This window comes from Martes martes (assembly GCF_963455335.1).
Source record: "Martes martes genome assembly, chromosome: 8".
NCBI lineage: Eukaryota > Metazoa > Chordata > Mammalia > Carnivora > Mustelidae > Martes > Martes martes.
Window position 1 is genome coordinate 75,805,882 of NC_137895.1, and position 25,610 is coordinate 75,831,491.

The 25,610-nt window shown below is 35.0% G+C and overlaps 1 protein-coding gene across 1 annotated transcript in view; it reads right to left on the reverse strand.

The window, feature by feature from the left end:
* Positions 1-5,491: 5,491 nt before the first annotated feature.
* Positions 5,492-25,610, reverse strand: part of ABCD2 (ATP binding cassette subfamily D member 2) — a gene marked incomplete at its 3' end in the record, with an annotated part of 62,950 nt that continues 42,831 nt past the window's right edge. The window contains exons 8-10 of the mRNA XM_080810148.1: positions 21,144-21,228; positions 14,374-14,499; positions 5,492-9,037 (exon numbers count right to left, since the gene is read on the reverse strand). Of these exons, the coding sequence (XP_080666274.1) occupies positions 8,818-9,037; positions 14,374-14,499; positions 21,144-21,228 (431 nt within the window). The remainder of the gene's footprint in view (positions 9,038-14,373; positions 14,500-21,143; positions 21,229-25,610) is intronic.

Consider the following 25,610-nt stretch of genomic DNA (forward strand, 5'->3'; position numbering starts at 1 on the left):
CTCATTAAATCTTTTAATTCTCTATTCATATATTTGTTCTTTTACTATATTTTTATTCATTTGTTCACTTATTTATTTACTTATTTATTTTTAAAGATTTTATTTGTTCATTTGACAGAGATCACAAGTAGGCAGAGAGGCAGGCAAGCGGGAGGAAGGGGAGCAGGCTCCCTGCTGTGCAGAGAGCCCAACATGGGGCTCCATCCCAGGACCCTGAGATCATGACCTGAGCTGAAGGCAGAAGCTTTAACCCACTGAGCCACCCAGGTGCCCCTGTTCACTCATTTATTAATGCACCTATTAAATACATACTTTTAAAGTATCTGCATTTATTGTTCTGGGTGCTATGAATATTGCAGTAAATAACGTAAGCAAAATTCCTGGTCCTCAAAGTTTACAATCTAACGAGGATAGGAGTCACAGGCAGAGAGAATCAAGTAGCAAATAAGTGAATAAGATAAATGGAGAAATAAGCTATATAAATAATACTGACCAATGTGATCCAGAGGGACTGGTTGAGGGCTATTTTATTTTAATTTTTTAATTTAAATTGAATTAACCGACATATAGTGTATTATTACTTTCAGAGGTAGAGTTCAGTGATTCATCAGTCTTATATAAAGATGCCCAGTGCCCATTACATCTCGTGCCTTCCTTAATGTCCATTACCCAGTTACCCCTCCTCACTCCCTCCCAGCAACTCTGTTTGTCGCCTATGATTAAGAGTCTCTTATGGTTTGTCTCCCTCTGTGATTTTGTCTTGTTTTATTTTTCCCTCCCTTCCTTTATGATTCTCTGTTTTCTTTCTTAAGTTGAAAATAGAAGTGAAATCATATGATAATTGTCTTTCTCTGATTGATTTATTTCACTTATCATAATACCCTCTAGTTCCATCCATGTCATTACAAATGGCAAGATTTTTTTGATGGCTGAGTACTATTCCATTGTGTGTGTGTGTGTGTGTGTGTGTGTGTGTGTGTGTGTGTGATATCATATCTTCCTTATCCATTCATCTGTTGATGGACATCTGGGCTCTTTCCATAGTTTGGCTGTTGTGGCCATTGCTACTATAAACATTGGGGTTCAGGTGCCCCTTCGGATCACTACATCTGTATCTGTGGGGTAAATACCTAGTAGTACAATTGCTGGGTCATAGGGTAGCTCTATTTTTAACTTTTTGAGGAACCTCCATACTGTTTTCCAGAGAGGCTGCACCAGCTTGCATTCTCACCAGCAGTGTAAGAGGGTTTCCCTTTCTTTGCATCCTTGCCACATTTGTTGTTTCCTGACTTGTTGATTTTAGCTATTCTGACAGGTGTGAGGTGGTATCTCATTTTGGTTTTGGTTACCTGCCATGTCCATTGTTGTTCCTCATTAGGAACAGAGGGATGGAGGAGGGATTAGGAGAGACATCTTTTTGGAAGCAGAGGAAATAGATTAAGGCCAGATCATGGAGGGCCTTGAACATTATGAAACAAGTCTTTTTTTTTTGTAATATAAAACAAGTCTTAATTAAAAAAAAATTATTCAAACAAAGGAGTAGACATTTCTCCAAAGAAGATATACAAATGGCCAAGAAATATATGAAAAGATGCTCAAGTTACTAATCATCAGAAATGCAAATCAAAACCAAAATGAGATGTCACCTGACACCCATTAAAATGGTTACTATTAAAATATATCAAGTGTTGGTGAGGATGTGGAGAAATTGGAACCACTGTCCACTATCAGCAGGAATGTAAATTGATACAGCCACTAAGGAAAATAGCATGAAGTTTCCTCAAGAAATTAAAACCAGCACTACCATACAATCTGGCAATACCACTTCTGGCTATGTACCCAATAGAATTGAAAGTGGGATCTCAAAGAGATATCTGTATGCCCATGTTCATAGCAGTATTATTCACAATAGCCAAAAGGCAGACACAACCCGCTCTATCAATGGAAAAACGGATAAACAAAATGTGGTACAAACATACAATGGCTTTTTTTTTTTTTTAAAGATTTTATTTATTTATTTGACAGACAGAGATCACAAGTAGGCAGAGAGGCAGGCAGAGAGAGAAGGAAGCAGTCTCCCCGCTGAGCAGAGATCCCGATGCGGGGCTCGATCCCAGGACCCTGAGATCATGACCCGAGCCAAAGGCAGAGGCTTTAACCCACTGAGCCACCCAGGCGCCCCATATACAATGGCTTTTACTCAGCCTTAAAAAGGAAGAAAATCCTGTCACATGTCACAGTGTGGATGAACTTTAAGGACATTATACTAAACAAAATAAGGTAATCACAAAAGGACAAATTCTGTTCAGTTCCACTTGTGTGAAGTACCTCACATAGTCAAATTCACAGAAATCGAAAGTAGAATTATAGTTTCCAGGGGCCGGAGAGGGAAAGAAAGAAGAGCTATTACTTCATGGATATAGAGCTTCCAACTTGTAAGATGATGCTGTTTCACAGCAATGTAAATGTACTTAACAATACTAAACTGTACACTTGAAAATGTTTAAGATGGTAAACTTTACCTTTTTTTTATCACAATAGAAAAAAATCATTTGTTACTTAAGTCCTCAAACTCATTGTGCTGTTTTTGTATTAAACTTTTATTTTTTAATTTTTTATTGTTTTTAACTTGAGAGAGAATGGGAGTGGGGGGGTGGGAGGGGCAGAAGGAGAGGGAGAGGCAGATTCCCCACTGAGCGGGGAGCCTGATGTGGGGCTCAGTCCCAGGACCCTGAGATCATGACCCAAGCCGAAGGCAGACACTTAACTGACTGAGCCACCCAGATATCCCTGTATTAAACTTTTAGAATTTGTGTGTGTGTGTGCATGTATGTGTGTGTGTTAGGGTGCAGAAAAATGTTTGTGCTTGGATCTGCATTAACCTCACTTATCTACACATCACCTTTGTGAATGGAAGGCTGTCGTATGGAAGAAGAAACTTTGACACTTGCTTCATCATTGTTTTTCACACTTGTGTTATCAATATCTGCATGTTGCAAAATGTCACTTTATAGTAGCTTTCTTTTTCTTTATAGTAGCTTTCTAAAAAAATGAGATCTTATTATAGGACTCCTTTTACCCCATCCTTTTGTGAGTCCCAAGGCACTTTTCTAGCATAAACTTTTGTAGTTTTATACATTTACATGAAGTTTAGGCCCAATTCCTTTTTTTTTTCCAGATAGAAATTGATTGAACTTTATCAAGCCTTATTATGTGGCCTGATAAGTGATCAAATTTTGTAAATGTTCCATTTGGGGTTTAAAAAAAGTATGTATCCTATTTTTGTATGTGTACAACTCCATATGTACATACATATTCATATTATTCACATTCGTTTTATATATATTCATTAGAATAAGCTTTTATATTTTTCAATTAAAAAGGGATTTGTAGACCCAATACATTTTAATTATTAAATTTAATATATTCAAGAGATAAAAGTTAAATAATATATTTGATATATAGGGTTGCCTCCTATTTTATATGGATTAAACTAACTATAATTAAATGATTTGACAAGTCATTAGTGTTTAATATTTCATTATTTCACTGCTGCATAATCTATATTATAGGTATTAAATAACATAACACGTAAAGTGAATACTTAATCACTATCTTCTACATTGGGTAACAAGTACTGAGTTAGAGCATATAATTCTCAATGTGCTTAACTTTAGAAGACTTGTGTACTCACTTTTATAATTACTTATTATTTATTTTAAATTTAATCTTATTTTTGCTTTTTGGAACTTTCCTGCTACAGTTACCTGTATTCTGTGTAAACACTAGTGAGATACTCTTCATTGTCCCAAACTGGTTCACTTTACATGACCTGAACTTGAGAAGCTAATGTTTCTCAGGTTTCAAGGCAACATGCTAAATACGGGAGCACCTCCTGGTGAAGGATGATACAGCCCTGCAGACTGGTTCTATTGGACCTTGTCATTTAGACCAAGTTAGAGGGCATGAGGATTATGAAGACTTTAAATGTGTAATCAAGGGAATCCCGCTGCCAGAAAAATGTTTATTGCTTAAATGTTGCAACAGAGTGGTTGTAGGGATGAAATAACAAGAGTTGAGAAGATATTACAAAAAGATGCCATTTAGACGGGACCACAACATCTAACGGGCATACAGTTGTTTAGTATTGGCATACTAAAATGTTTCATGAGGACTGAGACGGGGTCTGTGCTGTTCACCTAGAATCCCTAACACAGTACATGGTACCTTGAACGCGTCAATAAATATTTACTAAATGAATGAATGTTAACCAGTTTGGACATTTATTCCTCAAAACGTTTGAAAAGTTGCCTTTTGTTCTTCTTCTCCCATATGACTGCATCCAACATTTATAATAAAAACAATGAAAATATAACTTCTGTGACGTTTCCTTTTTAGATGAAAAAAATGCACGTTTGGTTAATCAGAAACCTTGAGCCAGTGAAAAATATAATTATAACTTTAGAGTTTAAAAGTTATAATGAAAATTGACCTAAACTAATTAAAGGGAAAGTGATAGGGAGTTGCATAGACTTTGTAATCAAATATTGCTATCTTCTGATTTCAGTTCTATAGCTTAATAGCTGTATGAGGTTGGATGAATTACTTAACCTTTCTGTCCTCACCTTCCTCTTTTATTAAATTACAGTTTAGTGAAGATGCAGTGAGTCAAGTATATGCAATGCTTCATGCCTTCTTGGTAAATAATATATAGTAGCTATCGACTTTTTCCTCTCAATGTATTCATTTTCCTAATTTTCGGTGGACAGTAAACTTCTTTGGACAAGGACCATATTTATTTATTCATAAAACCTAGCACAGTGCCTGGCATAGGCTGGTACTTAATAAGTAAGTGTGTGTTGAATTAATAAAGAAAATAAATGTTTAATCAACTATTTGGGAACTGTTGTTCATAGTACTATGTAAGATTGCATATTATATGTGCTATGGTGAGTGCTGTGAAATGTGTAAGCCTGATGATCCACAGACCTGGACCCCTAGGGCAAATAATACATTATATGTTAATAAAAATAATTTTAAAAATATTTAAATATTAAATATATAAATATTAAAAAATTAAATATTTTTAAAAATTACCTAAAAAAGATTGCATATTGTACAACTTATAAGTGAGATGTATGTAGACACATAGCCAGCAGTCATTCAAAATATAAAAATAGGATGTTTTTTACCCCTGGAACAATTTGTAATTCCTTTGATTAATCAAGTGGTTTTGATGATGATTTAAGGAATTCACAAGAAATGTTGCCTTCAAGTAACTGCTCATTGGACAGAGACTATACTATAGAGTAGTCACACATAGCCACATTCTAGCTTAGCTATATAGTAACTTTTACCCTTAGGACATTTTCTCACTTGCTTTCATTAACACAGGCCCTGTGTTTAAGTGTAGATAACTGGTTTTGGAAATTTCACAATAAAACCTGTAAAGCACTTTAGTACTTGGTAGTCAAGAAAGGCACCGACAATGGAAGAAGGGATTTGCTTTTAATAAAAATATTTTATACATCCATCTGAAAGTTCTCATGTCGCAAACATGACAAGTACAGCTCTAAAACATATTTGACATACCTAAAGGTATATCAGCAGAAATGTCAATACCCTGGGTTATATGAAAGTACTTTACATTTCTAAATGAGAATACTATTTGCCCATAAAGTAATTCTATCAAAGACATCTCTTAATCAATGGTTTAATAATCATTACCATTTTCTGCACATCTCAGAAGTGTGTAACATTCTCCAGGTCTAGGTTCCAGTAAGTAACAAATTTTTCTGGGCTTATGGAATCAAAAAATTATTCCAAACAACTTTAATAGGCTAAGCCTATTGCCAAATATGAAATTATACTTGGGACAAAGGTCTCAAATAAAAAACTAACATTCACTTATACCTTTACTGACAGAGCAAAATTTGACACAAAACTCAAATTATTGTCAAGGGAAAACCATTCCTATTGTAAACAAATGTAAACCTGCTTTAAATATCAGGATGTATCATTTTCCTTGAGATTCCTTGAGAGGGATTTTCTTAAACATTGTCGTGTTTACAAGAACGCACACCATTTTAGACTCATGCTTCGCCTAACAATACATGCTGAAGAAATAAAATGCAACATTTTCATAGAATACAACTTATTTCCCAAGTTCAGAAGTTAGCCAAAGAGTGCCCATTTACAAATCTAAGTTGCATTAAACTTATAGCTTTCTTTGACAAAACACCCAAATCCTAGAAGTCAAAAATTTGGGCAAATAGATAACATGGTAAAAGTACTTTGAAAATGGAAATATTTTCTTTTTCCTTTCCTCATCTACCCTCTTTAGTTTCTCAATTTTGTTCACCTTTTTCATAAAATATAACTACAAGAATAGTAAAATATGGTATACTCATTGGACCATTTTGGAAATAGTTAAATGGTACATCAATACAAATTCAAATCACAGATTATTTCCCCTCCAAATTAGAGGATATTGGTCCTTGATGAAAATTCAGAAAATAGGCACAAAAAAGCTCATGTAAAACATGTTTTTCTTAGAACTGTAACATTTAAATTACAGTGTGTACAGTTTTAGTACAGAATTGTAAACATCCTTAAATCCCGTACATTGTAATGAATCTTACTCACTTCAGCTCATTGGTAGGATGTATCAAATAAGGGTTAATTACAAATCTAATATTTGTTTTGGCGTTCATTTCTAGGTTTCAAAACACAATATATCAAGTCCTAAATGCTTTCTTTTTCAATGTGAAAATTAAGGCATGGAAATTATGCACATGTTTCAAATGAGGACTTTTCATTTTCTTCTTGTACCTTGAAAAGTTAACTTAAGACGCTTGCCTCATGCTGTTCCCTACAGCAGTATAAACTGAGTAACTGCTAATATAGAAGTTAAGATTAATGGATCATTGTTTTCAGGTTTAAGTTTTGGCTCCATGCATTTTTTCAAACCTGGGACACCCACTTCACTTTTCTAACAGGAAGTAGCAGTAACTGACAAAAGAATACGAGTTCCTAGAGATACTAACAGAAAAACCTAGACAGATGTACTGCACTCCTTCACTTGAGATGGTTACATTTATTGATAACTAACAATGTCTTAATTAGCACGGCAGAGTTGAAAATGTGAAAATGTCATGCTGTTCAACTACAGTCATCATGAATGACTTCTAGGTCCTCTACACTTGAGAAAGTCTGGGAAACACTGACTTAGCATTGATTATGGTTGTGTCTAAATATGTAAATAAAACCCCAAACTACTAACAACCAATCATTCTCATTTTTCCTGGCCTATCAACATGGTGGCATAGACAATAGGAGATTAAAATGCAGTTCTGGCTTGTGTACTTCCAACGTCAGGGCACATGAATAGGTAAGATTTATTTTATATGGACTGTTCCATGCTCTTTCTCAGTATGTTCAATAAATACTAAATTTACCTATAACACAATGAATTTCCCTTCTGATTGCTAGCTGTAGAGGTATGTTAATATTCAATATGAGTGCAATGTTGCTGAAAAATTTGCTTTCTTGGCTCTTTTTAAATCACAGCCCAATGACCTTTCTTTCCACTTTGTATTTAATTTCCACATCTTGTAATCAATAACCAAATAATGATACAACTAACATTACCAAATTTATTTTTTTTTCAACATCTCATCTAAGTTTTATTGATATTATAGCCCAGTTAGATTTCAAGGATGATAGTAGAAAGTGGAAATAGAACTGGATAAGGAATCAGAACTTCATTTGATCTTGGATCTGTACCTAAATAAATTGCATAATTAAGGCAAGTCTGAGTGTTAATTTTCTCAAAAGTGAACGAGGTAAATAATAGTTGCCTCAAACATTGCCACAAGAATTAAAATGAAATGATATAAACAAGGATTGTAAATTATAAAGTGCTATTTCTTTGCATTTTATTACTACTGTGATTTTTGAGAATCTCTATATTCTATTATAGCACTGCTATTTAAAAATGTGATGGATCCCTCCTTTGAGCACAAAACCAAGCTGAGTATTTCTGGACAGAAGTTACCGTAGATAATGCTGCCAAGCAAAGTAACAGGCTAAGACATACATTGTTGGGATATTCCTTTTCTGTATTGGCAATTCTCTTCTTAAAATGAATGAGTTTATTAACAAATATGTAAGATTCTCATTAAAACTAATTTGTTATATGCCCATAGTAAGATGCTCAAAATCTAAAATTTAAGAATATGGCATTTTATACATGTAGAGCCATGCTTCTTTCTTTCAACCACTGCCATTAAATAATTTTTTCATATTGAAATTATTTATCAGACTGTCAGCTATTTTGTATACAGGGTTTAGTTGGCGAGTAATGATGAATGTGAATTCTACCTACTAAACCTAATAACCATAAATAGACTGAAACATTACTCAAACTTCTAATTTTATGCACCTTGTTTCAAACCATATGCTGTTCTTAAGTTGTTCCATTCTCAAGATATCTCCCATGTTTGTTAAGAACCTCAGACACATCACATACACATAGTAAATCTGGTATTCTTCATAAATTCACCCGGAAAATCCTGTTTGATGGGGTGAATTAGACTTTTGCTAGGAATTAGTATAAGCCAAAATGACTAATCTCACATAATGCACTTGTTTATTTTCTTCTGAAAAGTCAGATCATATATTTCCTTGATGCTAAAGTTTTATAAAACATTTCTTACCTCCTCTTTTTATCTCTGTGCTTAGCTTAAACACAATGCATGCACTGTAACAGACTGAGTCTTTAGCTAAAAATTAACTTTTAAAACAGGTCAAAACAAATTAGGATGTCTCATCTTTGTTTTTTACTGTTTTCAGCACTGAGTCTTCTCCCAAAATTTTACATAGTTCATTGAGTCTCTGCTGCATTTTGGGAATTCCAGCTAGCTGAGATTCTAGCCTTTGTTTTTCTTCACTCAGTGTTAAGCGGATAGCAGTATCCAATTGTTCAAAGCGCCAACCTCCTTCACCATCAAACTGTAATAAATGAGTGTGGTATTTCCTGCATAATTAAAATGAAATAATATTATTAGCAATAATTGTGAAGAGCCATTTTAGGTTTATCATTCCAGTTGATATTCAAAGGCAAATTTTAAGTAAGGTGCCTATTTTACATTTGATTTTCAAGAACCCCTTAAGAGGTTGAATATTGTGATTTTTTTTTTTAACCCCAGAAGTCATTGATCTCTTGGAAATTCTATTGCTTATCTTAAATTTCTTTTATATCCTGAATGTATATGAATTGCTAAGGAAGACATGCTATTTGTATCTAATTAATTTATCTTCAAACCCAGTATGACTCCTGAGTAAATAACAAAGCTTAGTTAGAATGGATGGAAAAGAAGCTGAGGAAAGAAAGTAAAAATTTTAAAGGTTACACAGGGGGAAAAAAAAAACTAATAAAAATAAAGGAAATTCAAAGGTGCCTGGGTGGCTCAGTCAGTTGAGTGTCAGACTCTTGATCTAAGCTTGGGTCTTGATCTCAGGGTTGTGAGTAATATGTTGGGTGTGGAGCATATTTAAAAAAAAAAAAAAGTTTTAAAACACTTTTAAAAAATGAACTCTTTGATAAAAATCTTTTAAAGATACTTCCATGCTTTCTTATAATGTAATTTCCTTTCTCATGGCTCTGGTTCATAATTAGAAACTTCAGAGAAGTATAGAGATAATTTTATTGATGAGACAGGAGACAGTCCATCTTGTCCTAAGAAGAGGCTAAAGTCACTCCAGTTTCGGGGGTTTGTGGGAGATGCGTGGAGAGAATAATGCTAGCAGAGTTGGCCCTGCATGGCTGAGCGCCCCCCATCTTGTCACTATGCGGAAGTGGCCAATGTTTTCATGTGTCCCCAGTTTTCCTTTCTTTTCCTTATAGTTTTTCTTGCTTCTTGATCCCCTTTAAGCTCTCATCTGTCATTATTTACTATGATCAGTGGGTTTATTTCAAGTAGATTTACCTCCTTTTTTACACTGGAGATATAATTCACATACCATAAACTCATTCTTTTCAGTGTAAAATTCAGTGATTTTTAGTTGATTCACAAGCTCATGTAACCATCACTACTATCCAATTCCAGAATATTTTCATTATCCGGAAAAGAAACCCCATACCTATTAGCAGCCCCAGTCCCTGCTCAGTCCCTGCCAACCATCAGTTTCCTTTCTGTCTCTCTGGATTTGTCTATTCTAGGCATTTCATATACATATAATCACATAATATGTGGCTTTTTGTAACTAACTTCTTTCGCTTAAAATGATTTCAAAGTTCATCTCGTTATAGCATGTATTAGTACTGCCTTTATTTTTATGGCTGAATAATATTCCACTGCATGATTTTATACACTTTGTTTATCTGTTCATCGACTGAAGGACCTCTGGTTTCATCTCATTCTGATTGGATAGATCATGCTGTAAGAGGAGGAAATTACCTTGCATTAAACTGTGTCTAAAAGGCTAAAAATCACTCTCAAGTTGAAAGTTCATGTGTTTGATAACATATGACAGAGATTAATGATCTTGTTTTTAATATTCTTGGGCTTTCTTAACGTTGGATTACAACTGGGAGTAATTTTAGAATGCAATAGTTCTGATCTTGGGCAACTTCTATCTTCAATGTATAACGAAGGTTTGGCTTGTCACTCCAGTCCCACAACATTATTTGATTTCAACATGGGAGGAAGAAAATGTATGGGTGTTTCATGACCTGAGATTCAAAGGTATGTTCTATATAATGGGCTAAAATAATATTTCAGGGTTTGACTTAGAGGATTTTTAAGGAAGATACTATATTAACTGAGGCTCATTGGAAATAATCTGTAGGCTTCCTGTATTAATAGGATCAAGCTTAGGAAAGTGGTAGGTATAAAGCTATAATTCTTTAAAAAATTTTTTTAAATCAACACATAATGTATTACTTTCCCCAGGGATATAACTCTATCCAAGAATCAAATAATTTAATAAGCGTCTGTAACTTTTGACCTCTTTGTATACTGATAGTTGATTTTAATCTTTAAATCAACAATTACCCCTTTGTTGTCATGGAGAAAATATTTTTTTTTCTCTCTATGGAAACCTTTTCAGGAAAAATAAGAATTTCATCTAGGGAGAAAGACTAATAAGAAATGATAGATGTGGGGTGCCTGGGTGGCTCAGTGGGTTGGGTCTCTGCCTTTGGCTCGGGTCATGATCCCGGAGTCCTGGGATCAAGCCACACGTCGGGCTCTCTGCTAGGCGGGAAGCCTGTTTCCTCCTCTCTCTCTGCCTGCCTCTCTGCCTGCTTGTGATCTCTATCAAATGAATAAATAAAATCTTTAAAAAAAAAAAAAGAAATGATAGATGTGTTGAATGTACAATGTCTAAATTAATTCGTGATGCAGAAGTAACATGATTTTTAGTTTTATGGGAAAATGTACTATAAATAGCTGCAATTAAAAACACGTTTCTCTTGCTAAAAGGCAGAAAATTACAGATTTTGTTACTTGCTTTAAAAATTTGCTTTAAAGATTTGTCCTCTATACATCTATTAGAATGGCCTAAAATCCAGTACACTGTTGACACCAAATGCCAGCAAGGCTGTGGAGCAACAGAAGCACTCATTCATTACTGGTGGGAATTACAAAAAGGTACAGCCACTTGGGTAGACAATTTCGCAGTTTCTTACAAAACTAAACATACTCTTACCATATGATCCAGCAATTGCGCTCCTTGATATTTATCCAAAGGAGGTGAGAAAACCTGTGTCTTCCTAAAAACCTTTATATGAATGTTTCCAGCAGGTTTATTTATAAATTGCCCAAACTGGAAGCAACCAAGATGTCCTTTAGTAGGTGAATGGATAAACAAACTATTTACATCTAAACAATGGAATATTATTCAGTGCTAAAAAGAAATGAACTATCGAGCTATGAAAAGATGAAAAGACACGGAGAAAATTCAAGTGACTATCACTAAGCCAAACTGAAAGGGCTACATACTATATGATTCCAGCTATATGACATTCTGAAAAAGGCAAACCCAGGGAGATATTAAAGATAGTGGTTTCTAGGGCTTGAGGGAAGAGAGAAATGAATAGGAAGAGCATAGAGAATTTTTAGAACAGTAAAAATACTCTGTACAATACTATAATGACGGATATATGCAACTATAAATTTGTACAAGCCCCTAGACTGTACACCACCAAGAGTGAACCCTAATGTAAATTACGGACCTTGGGTCATAATGATGGGTCAATGTAGGTTCATCATTCATAACAAATGTATGACTCCAGTGGAGAATGTTGATAATACAGCTATGCATGTGTGGGGGCAGAACATATGGGATATTTCTGTTCCTTCCTTTCAATATTTCTGTGACCATAAAACTGCTATAAATAAAATCTTTAAAAACACAACAACAACAACAACAAAAACTTATTTGCTCCTTATGAGAAAAAAAATGGCTGAATATGTTTTCAGTGGCTCTTTAGGCTACTTGAATAAGGAACTGAATGACAGAATAGCATAGTAAATCTATTGACAAAGTCAGAAAAAGCACCAGAACTAAGACTAAGTACATGTTATCCAAACATGTGATCAATTAGGAAGCATGTCTGGAAATGACAAGTCCATACCAGAAAGGGCTCAAGAGTTCTTCTGGTGTGGTTCTATGTTGTCACTGATTTGGGCATTTATAGACCGATGTAATGTGTTGTAAAGATCCAGTTCCTCTTGATTTTCTCCAGGGAAAAGTCAAAGGAATCACACTCACTGCCATGTACTCATCCTGGACTATATCCAGACTGCTTCTGGAGAGATTAGTAAGTCAGGGTCTTATCACTCCGTATGCCAATTAGTTCCTTCCTTCCTTCCTTTCTTTCTTTCTCTTTCTTTCTTTCTTTCTTTCTTTCTTTTTTTCTTTCTTTCTTTCTTTCTTTTCAGCGTAACAGTATTCATTGTTTTTACACCACACCCAGTGCTCCATGCAATACGTGCCCTCTCTAATACCCACCACCTGGTTCCCCCAACCTCCCACACCCCGCCCCTTGCCAATCAGTTCTTAATGACAGAGAGACAAACCCCACAGTTCTATAGAAAAGGTCACTTCATGAAATGCTCTATTTTCAGGTTACCTCTCTGCGGGAAAAAATTATGAAAAATTCGAATGTTTAAATAAAGAGTAAAAATAGATTACTATCTACTCAACAGAAGTAGAACACAGAATCAAAGAATGTTAAACAATGAAAGCCTGATCTGAAATGCATGCTCAGTTAACTCATAATTTTAAAGTAAACATTCTCTATAGAGTGAAAAGTCTAGAATGGCTTCCAGGATTAACTCCAATAAAGCTTGTTACTCAGCCTAGGTTTGAAATCATGTACATGATGAGAGCTTTGGCATTGAATGTAATTAGGCACCTGCTACGGAGAGAGAGAAGTCTTTTCTGTCCCTTGGGAAAGATGAGACTAACGTGTACAGAGTCCACTGTAGTTACTAATATATCCAAAGAAAATATTTTGATTGAAGAAACAGAAATATCCACGTAGATGAGTGTACTATGAATGAAAAAGTGTTTTTATGGCTTACATATACAGTGCATTTTGAGTTCCTTATAATAAATAGAGCAGCGTACTATCGTATAGGTAGTGTGATCATGGAAGTTACTTTCCTCATTTTTCTAATTCTCAGTTTCTTCATCTATCAGGGTCTAATTAGACTACCTATACTCAATATAGAGTTGTTATGAGACTTAAATAAAATGAACCTGGAACAGAATAGGTGCTGAATCTGCAATAGCAACTATTATTATGTGATGAATCAGTAGAAAAGTAGGGGAATGGTAAAAAGTGTTATTTTTTTTAAATAGGGGAAATCCCATTGAGTTTAATGAGCTGTTATTTAGAAAATATTTTCATTCATTTTTCCTTAAAACAAAACTCCTCCCCCAGAAATTAATACTTAAACAAAACTTAATCATTTTCTCCAACTTAATCATTTGGGAGAATATTAAATTGTAGAATTTTTTTCCTGGATTTTGAAAAAAGGGCTAAAAAGATGATATAAAATTACAGAAATGCATTTTTCCCAGTACATGCTATGCATTATGAATATTTTCAGTTAAAAAAATCACTCAATTTTTCAATTTATTTTCAGAATTATTGGAATGTGATAACCATTTTCAAATAGCACATTAATCTTACAATGTTAGGTTTTAGGGTATCTACACTACCAGTGAGCAATTTAACAGAAATATAGGTAGAAAATAAGTGAAATAGTCTATGCTCTATAGTGAAAGTTTAGGCAGAGTTATTCTCTGAGAAATATAAAGAAAAACCATCTATTGCAAATTAACATTGGGAACACTCACCACAGAGAAGGCCTGTGTGTTATAGATAGTAAGGAAATCCCAGCGCCTTTTGCAGCCTGAAATATCTTTCCTTCAACATCAATGCTGACAGCACTGGTACATTCATCCAGCAATGCATATTTTGGTCTCGAAAAAAATAAACACAAATAAATGAATGATTTTCCTATTTGAATAATAAATCTTTACATGGACAATATGAGTTGCAATGTTAACTTCATTATTTTATTTTTTTAAGTACGCTCTATACCCAACATGGGGGCTTACCCAACATAGGGGCTTGAACTCATAACCCCCGAGATCAGGAGTCACATGCTCTACCAACTGAGCCAGCCAGGTACCCTGCAACGTTAACTTTAAAGGAGCAAAAGAGCATATGACATTATTAAAGGTGATAAATGATGAAGCAAAAGAGCAGTCATCTTCCCTTTTTGGATTAGAATATTATATTCCTTAATTTTAAATAGATTTCTGGATGCCTGTTCGCTATACAATAGGCTTTATTGTTATGCAGATGAGTGAATCATGGGTGCGAGGCATAAGAAAGATGAGGCAGGTCACTGAGTGCATTTTCCCACAGAAGGCAAGTTCATTCCTGGTGACAGGTTCTGACTAATTACATGAAAAATACATTACAGTAGCTAATTATCAAACAGGCCAAAAGCCCTGTTAGCAAAGATTTATTGAGAAGATAACTTTACCAACCATGTAAGTACCAGAGCATGATTAATGGAATTACACTGCTACAAGATTCTGCAAAAATGGTATGCCTAATCTGACAAATACAGAGTAAGCATTTAACCTGGTAACACTGAGACCCTGCTTTGCAATCAAATTCTTTTTTTTTTTTAAGATTTTATTTATTTATTTGACAGAGAGAGAAATCACAAGTAGGCAGAGAGGCAGGCAGAGAGAGAGGAAGGGAAGCAGGCTCCCTGCTGAGCAGAGAGCCTGATGCGGGGCTCGATCCCAGGACCTGGGATCATGACCTGAGCTGAATGCAGAGGCTGAACCCACTGAGCCACCCAGGCACGCCTGCAATCAAATTCTTAAGGGAAAAAAAAAATCAGTAAATATTTTTCTGATTATACTCAGTAAGTTATTTTTTTAGCTTGATTTTTACTTTGGGAATGACTATCTACTACAGTCAGAGGCACCTAACATTTGCTACCATTTCCTTCTGTTTATTTTCTTCCTTTCCTCTCAGCCCCCCTTGCTCTTATTTTTCTTTTTTCCTTTCCCTGTCTTCCTTCAAGCCTATCTGGACTTTAGGTACATATTTGGTACTCAGCAACATGACTAGCTTTGTTAATGGGACCAAAGGTCAACTCATGCACTGTCATTTAGTATTTATTTCAGAGCTGAAAATCAGTATCAAGTATTTACCAGGACAATTTCCTCCATGAAGATATTCTGATCTTTAAAAATAAATGACAATGAGAAGGTAAACATTAAAGCCAGTAATAATTTCTCCTTCAGCATACTTATTTAGCACTTTAAATTGTTTTTATAAGCTGAATTTGTTTACTAATAAGATCCTGTTACCTATTCCAGGGAGGATAATCAAGGCGAGTAGACGCAGGAATCAAGGTAGCTTTAACACCCCCTTTGACTTTAGTAACGGCTCTCCATGCAAGAACTGAAAGACCACTGGAGATTCCCCCTAGCATCAACAGAAATTGTTGTGCTGGTTGGCTTTTGGTTACTGTTCTGTTTAAGTATTAAGCACTATTTCTTTGTCTCAGAGTTGGTTACAGTTTTGTGTATAATTTTTTTAAGTAGAAAAAAGGGAGAAGAAAGGAAGAATAAAAGAGAACAATTTGGGATAAATATTTCCTTTTCTGTGTAAATCTCTTTTTAGCAATTTAGTTATTTTTTATAATGTGTCATTTTTCAGAGTGCTTTGAGCTAAACAGAGAAGACATGCCATCTTAGAATTAGAAATAAAGTATATATCTTACACTCAGTGGTCGTGGTAATCCTTAGGCTAGCAGATGCAAGATAGATTCCATAGTTTTGTTTTCTTGGCAGAAGTGTGTGTGTGTGTGTGTGTGTGTGTGTGTGTGTGTACTTAAATTAAGCAGTAGCTGGAATCTGGTCTGACATAACTAAATAAAACACTAGAGAATATTGTTTCTCTGATTTTCTTTTCTTTTTCTTTTGGTGTAACATCAGAAGAGGGATCTTTGTGAAGGACCTAATCTATTCCTCTTAGGACAGAACTTTTCTGATCACTCTTTAAACATTAAAATTAAAATCCTCTCAAAAAGAGTATACTACTATGACACTTAATAATCCCTGCCAAAATTCTCCATTTTAGCCAGCTTAGGTCTGCAATTCAAATCTTCTTGTTAATCCTTTGAGGATGAGGGAAGGCAGTTCCTCATTATTTTACTTTTCTCTCACTGGGTTTAAAATTTCTATTTCATTTTGTTTTTCCTCAACAGATTCTGCTTTTCAACAACTTGCTCATCTCCATGGATCTTTCTATAGGTCACTAAATTTTCTTTCTATTGGTATGCTTGAAACTTGATGTTCATTTAGTCTCACATTGTATCCAAAATATTTTAGATACCAAGTATCAACTATTTATTTCCAGTTACAAGTACTTAAAAATCTCTTTGGGTTGAGATTAATGCCTCTTGCTCTTTGTTACAGGGTTTATTTTATTAACACACTGACACAGTGGGAAATTTATGGTCACATTTTACAACCCATCATATTATATTTCACCAACTATGCTGGTGATCATATTACTGAATATTTATGGACAAGGCTCAAACAGATTCAGGGTGATAGTGGGTAACAGCTGGTCATAAACGTCAAACAGTAAAGTTTACTCTTGAATCTCACCACATCATCTAAGAAAGGGGCATTCTAACATACATTGCACTAAAAATTCTGAGGTAGCAAATTTTGGTTTGTAACTTTTTATCTCGCCATATTCTTTTTTTTTTTTTTTTAAAGATTTTATTTATTTATTTGACAGACAGAGATCACAAGTAGGCAGAGAGGCAGGCAGGAGAGAGAGGAGGAAGCAGGCTCCCTGCTGAGCAGAGAGCCCGATGCGGGGCTCTATCCCAAGACCCTGGGATCATGACCTGAGCCGAAGGCAGGCTTTAACCCACTGAGCCACCCAGGTGCCCATAGCCATATTCTTTTTTAAAAAGTTTTTATTTAAATTCTAGTTAGGTAACCTATAGTATGATATTAGTTTCAGGTATACAACGTAGTGATTCAACACATACAACTCCCGTTGCTCATCACAATAAATGCACTTCTTAATCCCCTTCACCTATTTCACCCATCCCCCCACCCAACTCCTCTGGTAACCATCACTTTGTTTTCTGTAGTTAAGAGTCTGTTTCTTGGTTTGCCTCTTTCTCTCTCTTTTTTTCCCTTTGATCATCTGTTTTGTTTCTTTTATTATTATTATTTAAATTTAATTAGTCAACGTATAGTACATCAATAGTTTCAGATGTAGAGTTGAGTTACTGATCAGCTGCATATAACACCCAGTGCTCATCACATCATCTGCCCTCCTTAATGCCCAGCACCCAGGGTTTTGTTTCTTAAATTCCACATGGGTGAAATCATGATACTTGTCTTTCTCTGACTGACTTATTTTGCTTAGCATAATACTCTCTAGCTCCATCCATGTCGATGCAAATTAGCTTGCTATATTTTTGAGCTAACCATGCACATTATAAATACCATTTTTTTTCTTTAGATTTTTTATTTAAATTCAATCTAGTTAACATATAGTGTATTATTAGTTTTGGGGTAGAACTTAGTGTTACGTCAGTTGTATAGAACACCCAGTGCTCCTTCCATCAAATGCCCTCCAAAATGCCCATCACCCATTCCCCTCCCCCCACATCCCCTCTAGCAACCCTCAGTTTGTTCTCTATAGTTGAGAGTCTCTTTTGGTTTGCCTCCCTCTCTGTTTTTTATCTTATTTTATTTTTCCTTCCCTTCCCCATGTTCATCTGTTTTGTTTCTTAAATTCAAAAATACCATGTTATTAACATAATATATTTTCTCATTAAAAAAACTCCAGACAGACACCTACAGGCCCAAAAGAGTCACTTGTGCTGGGTCCATGTCACCAAACTGGGGCTTACTATCTAAACTGATTGCTGGTTCAACCTTCCCCAGGAATGTAATCTGAACTGGTCAGTCTAGATTTTCTTGGTCAACATTGGTGAGGTGATCAACCTAATAAGACCCTTTAGACTCCCCATAGGAGGTGAATTTGTTCATGACTTTCTTGCCCTGCTTTTAAAAACTATTCCCTTTCTGTATCCCTCTGGAGCTCCTCTCTACTTGCTAGATGAGCTGCTGTCTTATTCATAAATTGTTCAATAAAACCAATTTTTTCTTTAAAATTTACCTGAATTTTTATTATTTAACACAAGTAATGAGATAATGGTTTTTGTTAACTTATCTATATTTTCTACCTTTATGAAATAAACATATAATTGTATTTTAATAAAATTATTTAAATATGTTCCTTTTTCAAAGATAAATATGTTATATTCTTTTAAAAAGTCTAAACTAAAATATAATTATGCTTTTAGCTCTAATTTCTAGTTTACAAGAAAAAATGGAGATTAAAGAAAGAGGTAAAAGATTCCATGAGGAAGTAATCAGACGATCTAGAATGAGCACTATTCTTATGGTACAACTAACTCTATTTCTTTTTTTTTTTCTTATATCTTCTTTTTTTTTTAAATTTAAATTCTTTGTTAACACAGAGTGCAATATTGGTTTCAGGAGTAGAATTCAGTGATTCATCATTTACATACAACATTCAGTTCATCATAACAAGTGATGATTCCCATCACCCATCTAGCTCATCTCCCATCCATTTCCCTCTATCAACCCTCAGTTTGTTCTCTATCTCTAACCCTATTTCTTTAGCAAGTCAATGACATACAAGATTGGCGGGTGAGTGGTGGTGGTAGGGCACAGAGTAGCAGAGACTTTAGTTTGAAAATGATTAAAAGATGTAACAACAAAATTCAACATGTTTGAACAAATCAACTATGAAAATATTTTTGAGACAACTAGTGGAACTTTGAATATGAGCCTGGTATTAGATGACTTCAATTTTTATCAATTTTATTAGCTATGAATGGCTACATATTGGTAGCTATTATGTAAGACAATATTCCTATATTTTCTTGATGCCACAGTTTTTAGGAAAAAATGCCATGATATTTGGGATTTGCTTTAAAATGCTTCAGAATTTATAAAAAAATAGAAAAGTTAAGTGTGGTAAAATGCTATACTTGGTGAATCAGTATGGTGGGAACGTGGGATTCAACTTACAATTTTTTCTTTGATGGAGTTTTAATGTTTTTTCCATAATAAAAGGTTTTTTTAAAAAACTGATAGCCAACTGATCGCTAAGTGAGGGCTAACTAGCTGCTATGTATTTAATGAGGCTTCCTTGACACACACACACACACACACACACATCTATGGCTCCTTTTATCATTATCTTTTATTAAAGTTCACAATAAAAGTATTTCTGCTTCTATTGCAACTCCTTCAGAATGTCACATCTGCCCCAGTTTACAGCCATAAACTGTGCCATTTAGTTGTTTATGTACATAACTCTGGGTCTTTTTTTCCCAACATGGTTTATTAAAACGTGAGTAATGTATTTCTTGTCTGCCTCCTGCTTTGCATACAACTCTGATTTTCATTGCCAGAGGCCTAAGATTAACAGAAAGAGACAGAGACAGAGAGATCTTTTTTCAGAGAAGAATAGGACAAGAATATTTCGGAATAGCTTTAATATTTCTTACCAGCTTCTTGTGCTTGGTATCCTTGAACCTCAAAAGGCTATGAAGCTGGTTGCAGAGAGAAGTTTTATCAGGAGAAATTATTTCCTGTATCTCTCTTTTTCTGATCTATTAAGACCTGTGCTGGCTGGTTCTTTTTTGCATTAGGTAAGTGTCTGATTTTTTTTTTTTTTTTTTTTTTTAAAGATTTTATTTATTTATTTGTCAGAGAGAGTGAACGCAGGCAGACAGAGAGGCAGGCAGAGGCAGAGGGAGAAGCAGGCTCCCTGCTGAGCAAGGAGCCCGATGTGGGACTCGATCCCAGGACGCTGGGATCATGACCTGAGCCGAAGGCAGCCGCTTAACCAACTGAGCCACCCAGGCGTCCCAAGTGTCTGATTTTTAAGGAGGAGCTTAATAGGCTACTGAGTGCTTGAAAAGTTAATTTAGCTTGTATTTAATAATTTAATTCAGAAGTAGTGAATGCCTACCTACTGTGTTCACCCAGTATAATAGTAGTTATGTATTCATCACATTTTAAAATTAGTAATAATCCTTTCAAACATAGGATATATGTGAATTTAATTCTGTCATCCAACATTACTCAACCTAAAAAATAAGCATTAGTTTTTCCTTTTTTCCTTTCTTTCTATTTTATTTGAGTATAGTTGACACACACACAGTTGTATAGTTTCAGGTATACAACATAGTAATTGGACAAGTTTACACATTAGGCTATGTTCACACAAGTGTAGCTGTGTCTGTCCCCAGACAACACTATTACAATGTCATTGACTATATTCCTCATGCTGTGCCTTTTTTCTGCGATTTAATCATTCCATAACTGGAAGCCTGTATCTCCCACTCTTTTTCACTCATTTTGTCCATCTCTCCATCCCCCAGGAAGATAATTTTAAACTAAAGGTGAGGACATTGAATCCTGTCCAAAGATTTTTTTATTTACAATGATGGCATACTTACCTGTGATAAAACATGCGAGCCATGCCCATTCTTTGCTTTTCCCCTCCAGACAGAACATCTTTCCAGTCCATAACAGCATCCCATCCTTAAAAATATATAACATATATTTTTACATATATTACATATACATATACATACATATATGTATATGTATACATATAACATATATTTTACCCTGGACAATTGATTCCTGGCAAGTTTAAATTATTAACACCAAAGGACCTGGTATTTTATAGAACATATGCTTGGATACTAGAGAGCCTCATTTATAAGCATTTTGGTTTAGATTTCTTATTTTTTAAAAATTTTAAAAAGATTTTATTTATTCATTTGACAGAGATAGAGATAGTGAGAGAGGGCACAAAAGCAGGGAGAAAGGGAGAGGAAAAGCAGGCTTCCTCTCTCAGCAGGGAGCTAGATGCCAGGCTGGATCCCAGGATCCTGTGATCATGACTGGAGCCGAAGACGGACGTTTAACAACTGAGCCACCCAGGCACCCCCAGATTTCATATTTTTTAATGTTAATAATTCCTTATGCTGATAAAACATGTTCTAAGAATACAAAATACAGACGCTTTTAAAATTTGTTTCTGAATATCTCTAAAAAGTTGTATACCTATGCTTATTTTGGAGGGTGGTAGGAGAAAAGACTAACAATTTACACAGGCCTATTGCAAAGTCTACAAAGAGTAAGACAGAAACTAACTTAAATGGCTTCCATGTGCCTGGTACTTTATATGAGTATGTATAGATACATACACGCATATACATTTATATAAATTATGATTACATTTCTATAAACACCCACACACACCCCACAAACCCCTCCAGGAATGGAATTATGAGACTTTGATTTTCTAAGTTACACATTTTTATAATATTTAAAAATTTGATGGTTTTTATTATTTTTATGGCTTATCTTTTTTGGGGGGGCCTATGAGAGAGATGGCCATATCAAATATTATCTGTGAGAATATCAGAAAATAAAGCAGAGTAGGCAATGTCTGATATTCAGAGAGCAAAATGACTGCCAAAACTTGACACATACAATCAGTACAACAATTCCAAATCCCAAGTATTCAAGGCTTAGTTCTCCCATTTGGAAAAAATTCAGGCTCTTTGCCCTCCTCTCTATCCGTCAGCTGAATTTTCACCTTTATTAAACTTTCTAAACAAACTTGGACAAAGGGAAAGAAAATAGGAAGTGTAGAGTCTTTGTTGTTTTTGTGCACTAGGTTGAAAACATTTTCCCTATTTCCTAATAATTCTCCCCAGTGGGTACCACTGTTCTTTTTTTTTGGGGGGGGGGAGATAAACTTCCAGGAATTTTCTGTTCATTTAAAAACATATCCTTACAATTTTATATTAGGAAAAAAATCTCAAAATGTCATCTGATTTAAATAAAGTTCTTGCTTCTAGTGAAAACTGTTGAAATACAATTTCTCTTTATAACTGAATTTTATAGCATTTATGAAACACAAGCAAGGATTGAAAAATAAGTTCAGATTGCTACACAGTGGAGAAATAGTCCGGGCTTAATTTTTTTTTTTTTTTTCCCTGCCAACTGAGAAAGCACAAGAGAAAAGTATTTGGGTCAAAAGAAACTTTAGCTTTACATATTTAAATAAATTATGTCCTCTGTTCCACTCAACCCAAAAGTTTTAGTAGGCAATATTGCTTGATCATAGAACATATAAATCAAAAGTCTGAGTTATAATTTCACCTCTGATGCTGATTTAGTGAGCTGAGGCCAGCAAAGAAAACAGTTTTCCTGCTTCCTTGAGATTTAGGTATTGCTCTAGTTCATGTTAACATTTGTTAACACTTTTACTCTTTTCTATTTTATAACCTTTTGCATGGAATCAAACGTAGTTTCTAATTCCGTCTTTAAAGCAAAGCATTTCTCAAAGCAAAGTATTAGCTAGTTTAAATAGAACTTCAGTAGGCTTCTTCTAAAATAAGTGATGTCATTTCAAATTTAGGTGCTTTCAAGCTTTGCTTAAAAACATGATTAAGTAGGGGCGCCTGGGTGGCTCAGGGGGTTAAGCCTCTGCCTTCGGCTCAGGTCATGATCTCAGGGTCCTGGGATCGAGCCCCGCATGAGGCTCTCTGCTCAGCAGGAAGCCTGATTCTCCCTCTCTTTCTGCCTGCCTCTCTGCCTACTTGTGATCTCACTCTCTCTGTCAAATAAATTAATAAAAAAAAAAAAAACCATGATTAAGTGAGTAAAGAGTAGCCCCCTTGTTTTTGTTTTTGTTTTTATGTGTAAGGATATAATAGTTCTTATTAGTGTCTAAGAAGCTAGAAGATAGCATAGCACAGTGGCATGGCCTAGTATAGAACACCGACTTTCAAGTGAGATCTGTATTTGAATCCTTGTCATAACAATAGTGATCCCCTGGGGAAGTTTCTAAACTTCTGAATTTCACCTGTGAAAGGGGTTATTAAAACCCACATCACGAGACAGTTATAAATGTTAACTAAGATGGCAACGTACATTGCTTAATGTGTTCTGAAAGGTGAACACTCAATAAACCATAACAATTACTGTTACATTATTAAGGTTGGAACATTCTTTTAAAAAGTTCTTAAACTTCTTGATGATTTCTAAAAGAATAGAATGGTCCATGTTTATTATAAATTTCTATTTAGGTGATTGGATTTCAAATTTACCCAAAATAATTTCCTCGAGATTAACATGCAGCATTTATTCTGCCCTGGTGTTTTAAAACTGGGAAGGAGAGGACCGTGTGAAAAAAAAGACAATCTGATTTCCATATCTTCAGTATTTGTGACTCATGTTTAGGAATGTCACAAAAATAAACAGAATAAAGTCTCTTGTCTGCCTCATTTCTGATTATAAGTATCAAATGAAATAATATATATGAAATTTCCATATAAAATATCAAGTACCATCACAAAAAGACAAAATATCATAGTATTAATATTATGAGTAGTAATTTTACCATTAGCTACTAATTTGTGTGCATTTACTATGTGCCATTATTCTAAATGCTCTACAGAGAGTCTTTTTAAAAAAGTTTTTAATTCCCGTTAGTTAACATACAGTGTAATATTGGTTTCAGGTGTACAATATAGTGATTCAACACTTCCGTACAACACCTGGTTCTCATCACAAATGCACTCCTAAATCCAACCTCCCATGCCCCTCCCCTGGGTAACCATCAGTTTGTTCTCTATAATAAAGAGTCTGTTGCTTGGTTTCTCTCTCTTTTTCCCCTTTGCTCATTTGTTTTGTTTCCTAAATTCCACATATGAGTAAAATCATACAGTATTTGTCTTTCTCTGACTTATTTTGCTTAGCATAATACTCTCTAGCTCTGTCCATGTCATTGCGATTGGCAAGACTTCATTCCTTTTTATGGCTGAATAACATTCCATTATACGTATGTACACACACCACCTCTTCTTTATCTATTCATCAATAGATGCACACTTTGGGCAGCTGGCATATCTTGGCTATTATAAATAAATAATGCTGCTATAAACATAGTGCTGCATGTATCTTTTCGCATTGGTGTTTTTTTATTCTTTGGGTAAATATCCAGTAGTGTGATTGCTGGGTCACAGGGTACCTCTATTTTTAACTTTTTGAGGAAACTCCATACTGTTTTCCAGAGTGGCTGCACTGGTTTGGATTCCCACCAACAGTGCAAGAGGTTTTCTTTCTCTCCACATCCTCACCAATGATTGTTTCTTGTGTTGATTTTAGCCATTCTGGGAGATGTGAGGTGATACCTCCTGGTGGTTCTGATTTGCATTTCCCTGATGGTAAGTAATGATGAACATGTTTTTATATGTCTCTTGGTCATCTAATATCTTTTTTTGAGAAATATCTGTTCATGTCTTCTGCCCACAAAAGCTTTTTATTTTAATGTAGTCCCAGAAGTTTATTTTTGCTTTTATTTCCCTTGCCTCAGGAGACATATCTAGAAAAAATGTTGCTAAGGGTTGATGTCAAAGAGGTTATTGCCTATGTTCTCTTCTAGGATTTTTATGGTTTCAGGTCTCACATAAAAGTCTTTAATCCATTTTGAATTTATTTTTGTGTATGGTGTAAGAAAGTGATTCAGTTTCATTCTTTTGCATGTTGACGTCCAGTTTTCCCAACACCATTTTGAAGTGACTGTCTTGTTTCCATTGGATATTCTTTCTTGTGTTGTCAAAGATTAATTGACCGGGCGCCTGGGTGGCCCAGTTGGTTAAGTGACTGCTTTCGGCTCAGGTCATGATCCTGGAGTCCTGACATCAAGTCCCGCATTGGGCTCCCTGTTCAGTGGGGAGTCTGCTTCTCCCTCTGACCCTCTCCCCTCTCATACTCTCTCTCACTCTCTTTCTCTCTCTCAAGTAAATAAATAAAATGTTGAAAAAAAAAACATTAATTGACCATATAGTTGTGGGACTCTACGGAGAGTCTTATTACTTGCTTAATCATAGGAAACAAAC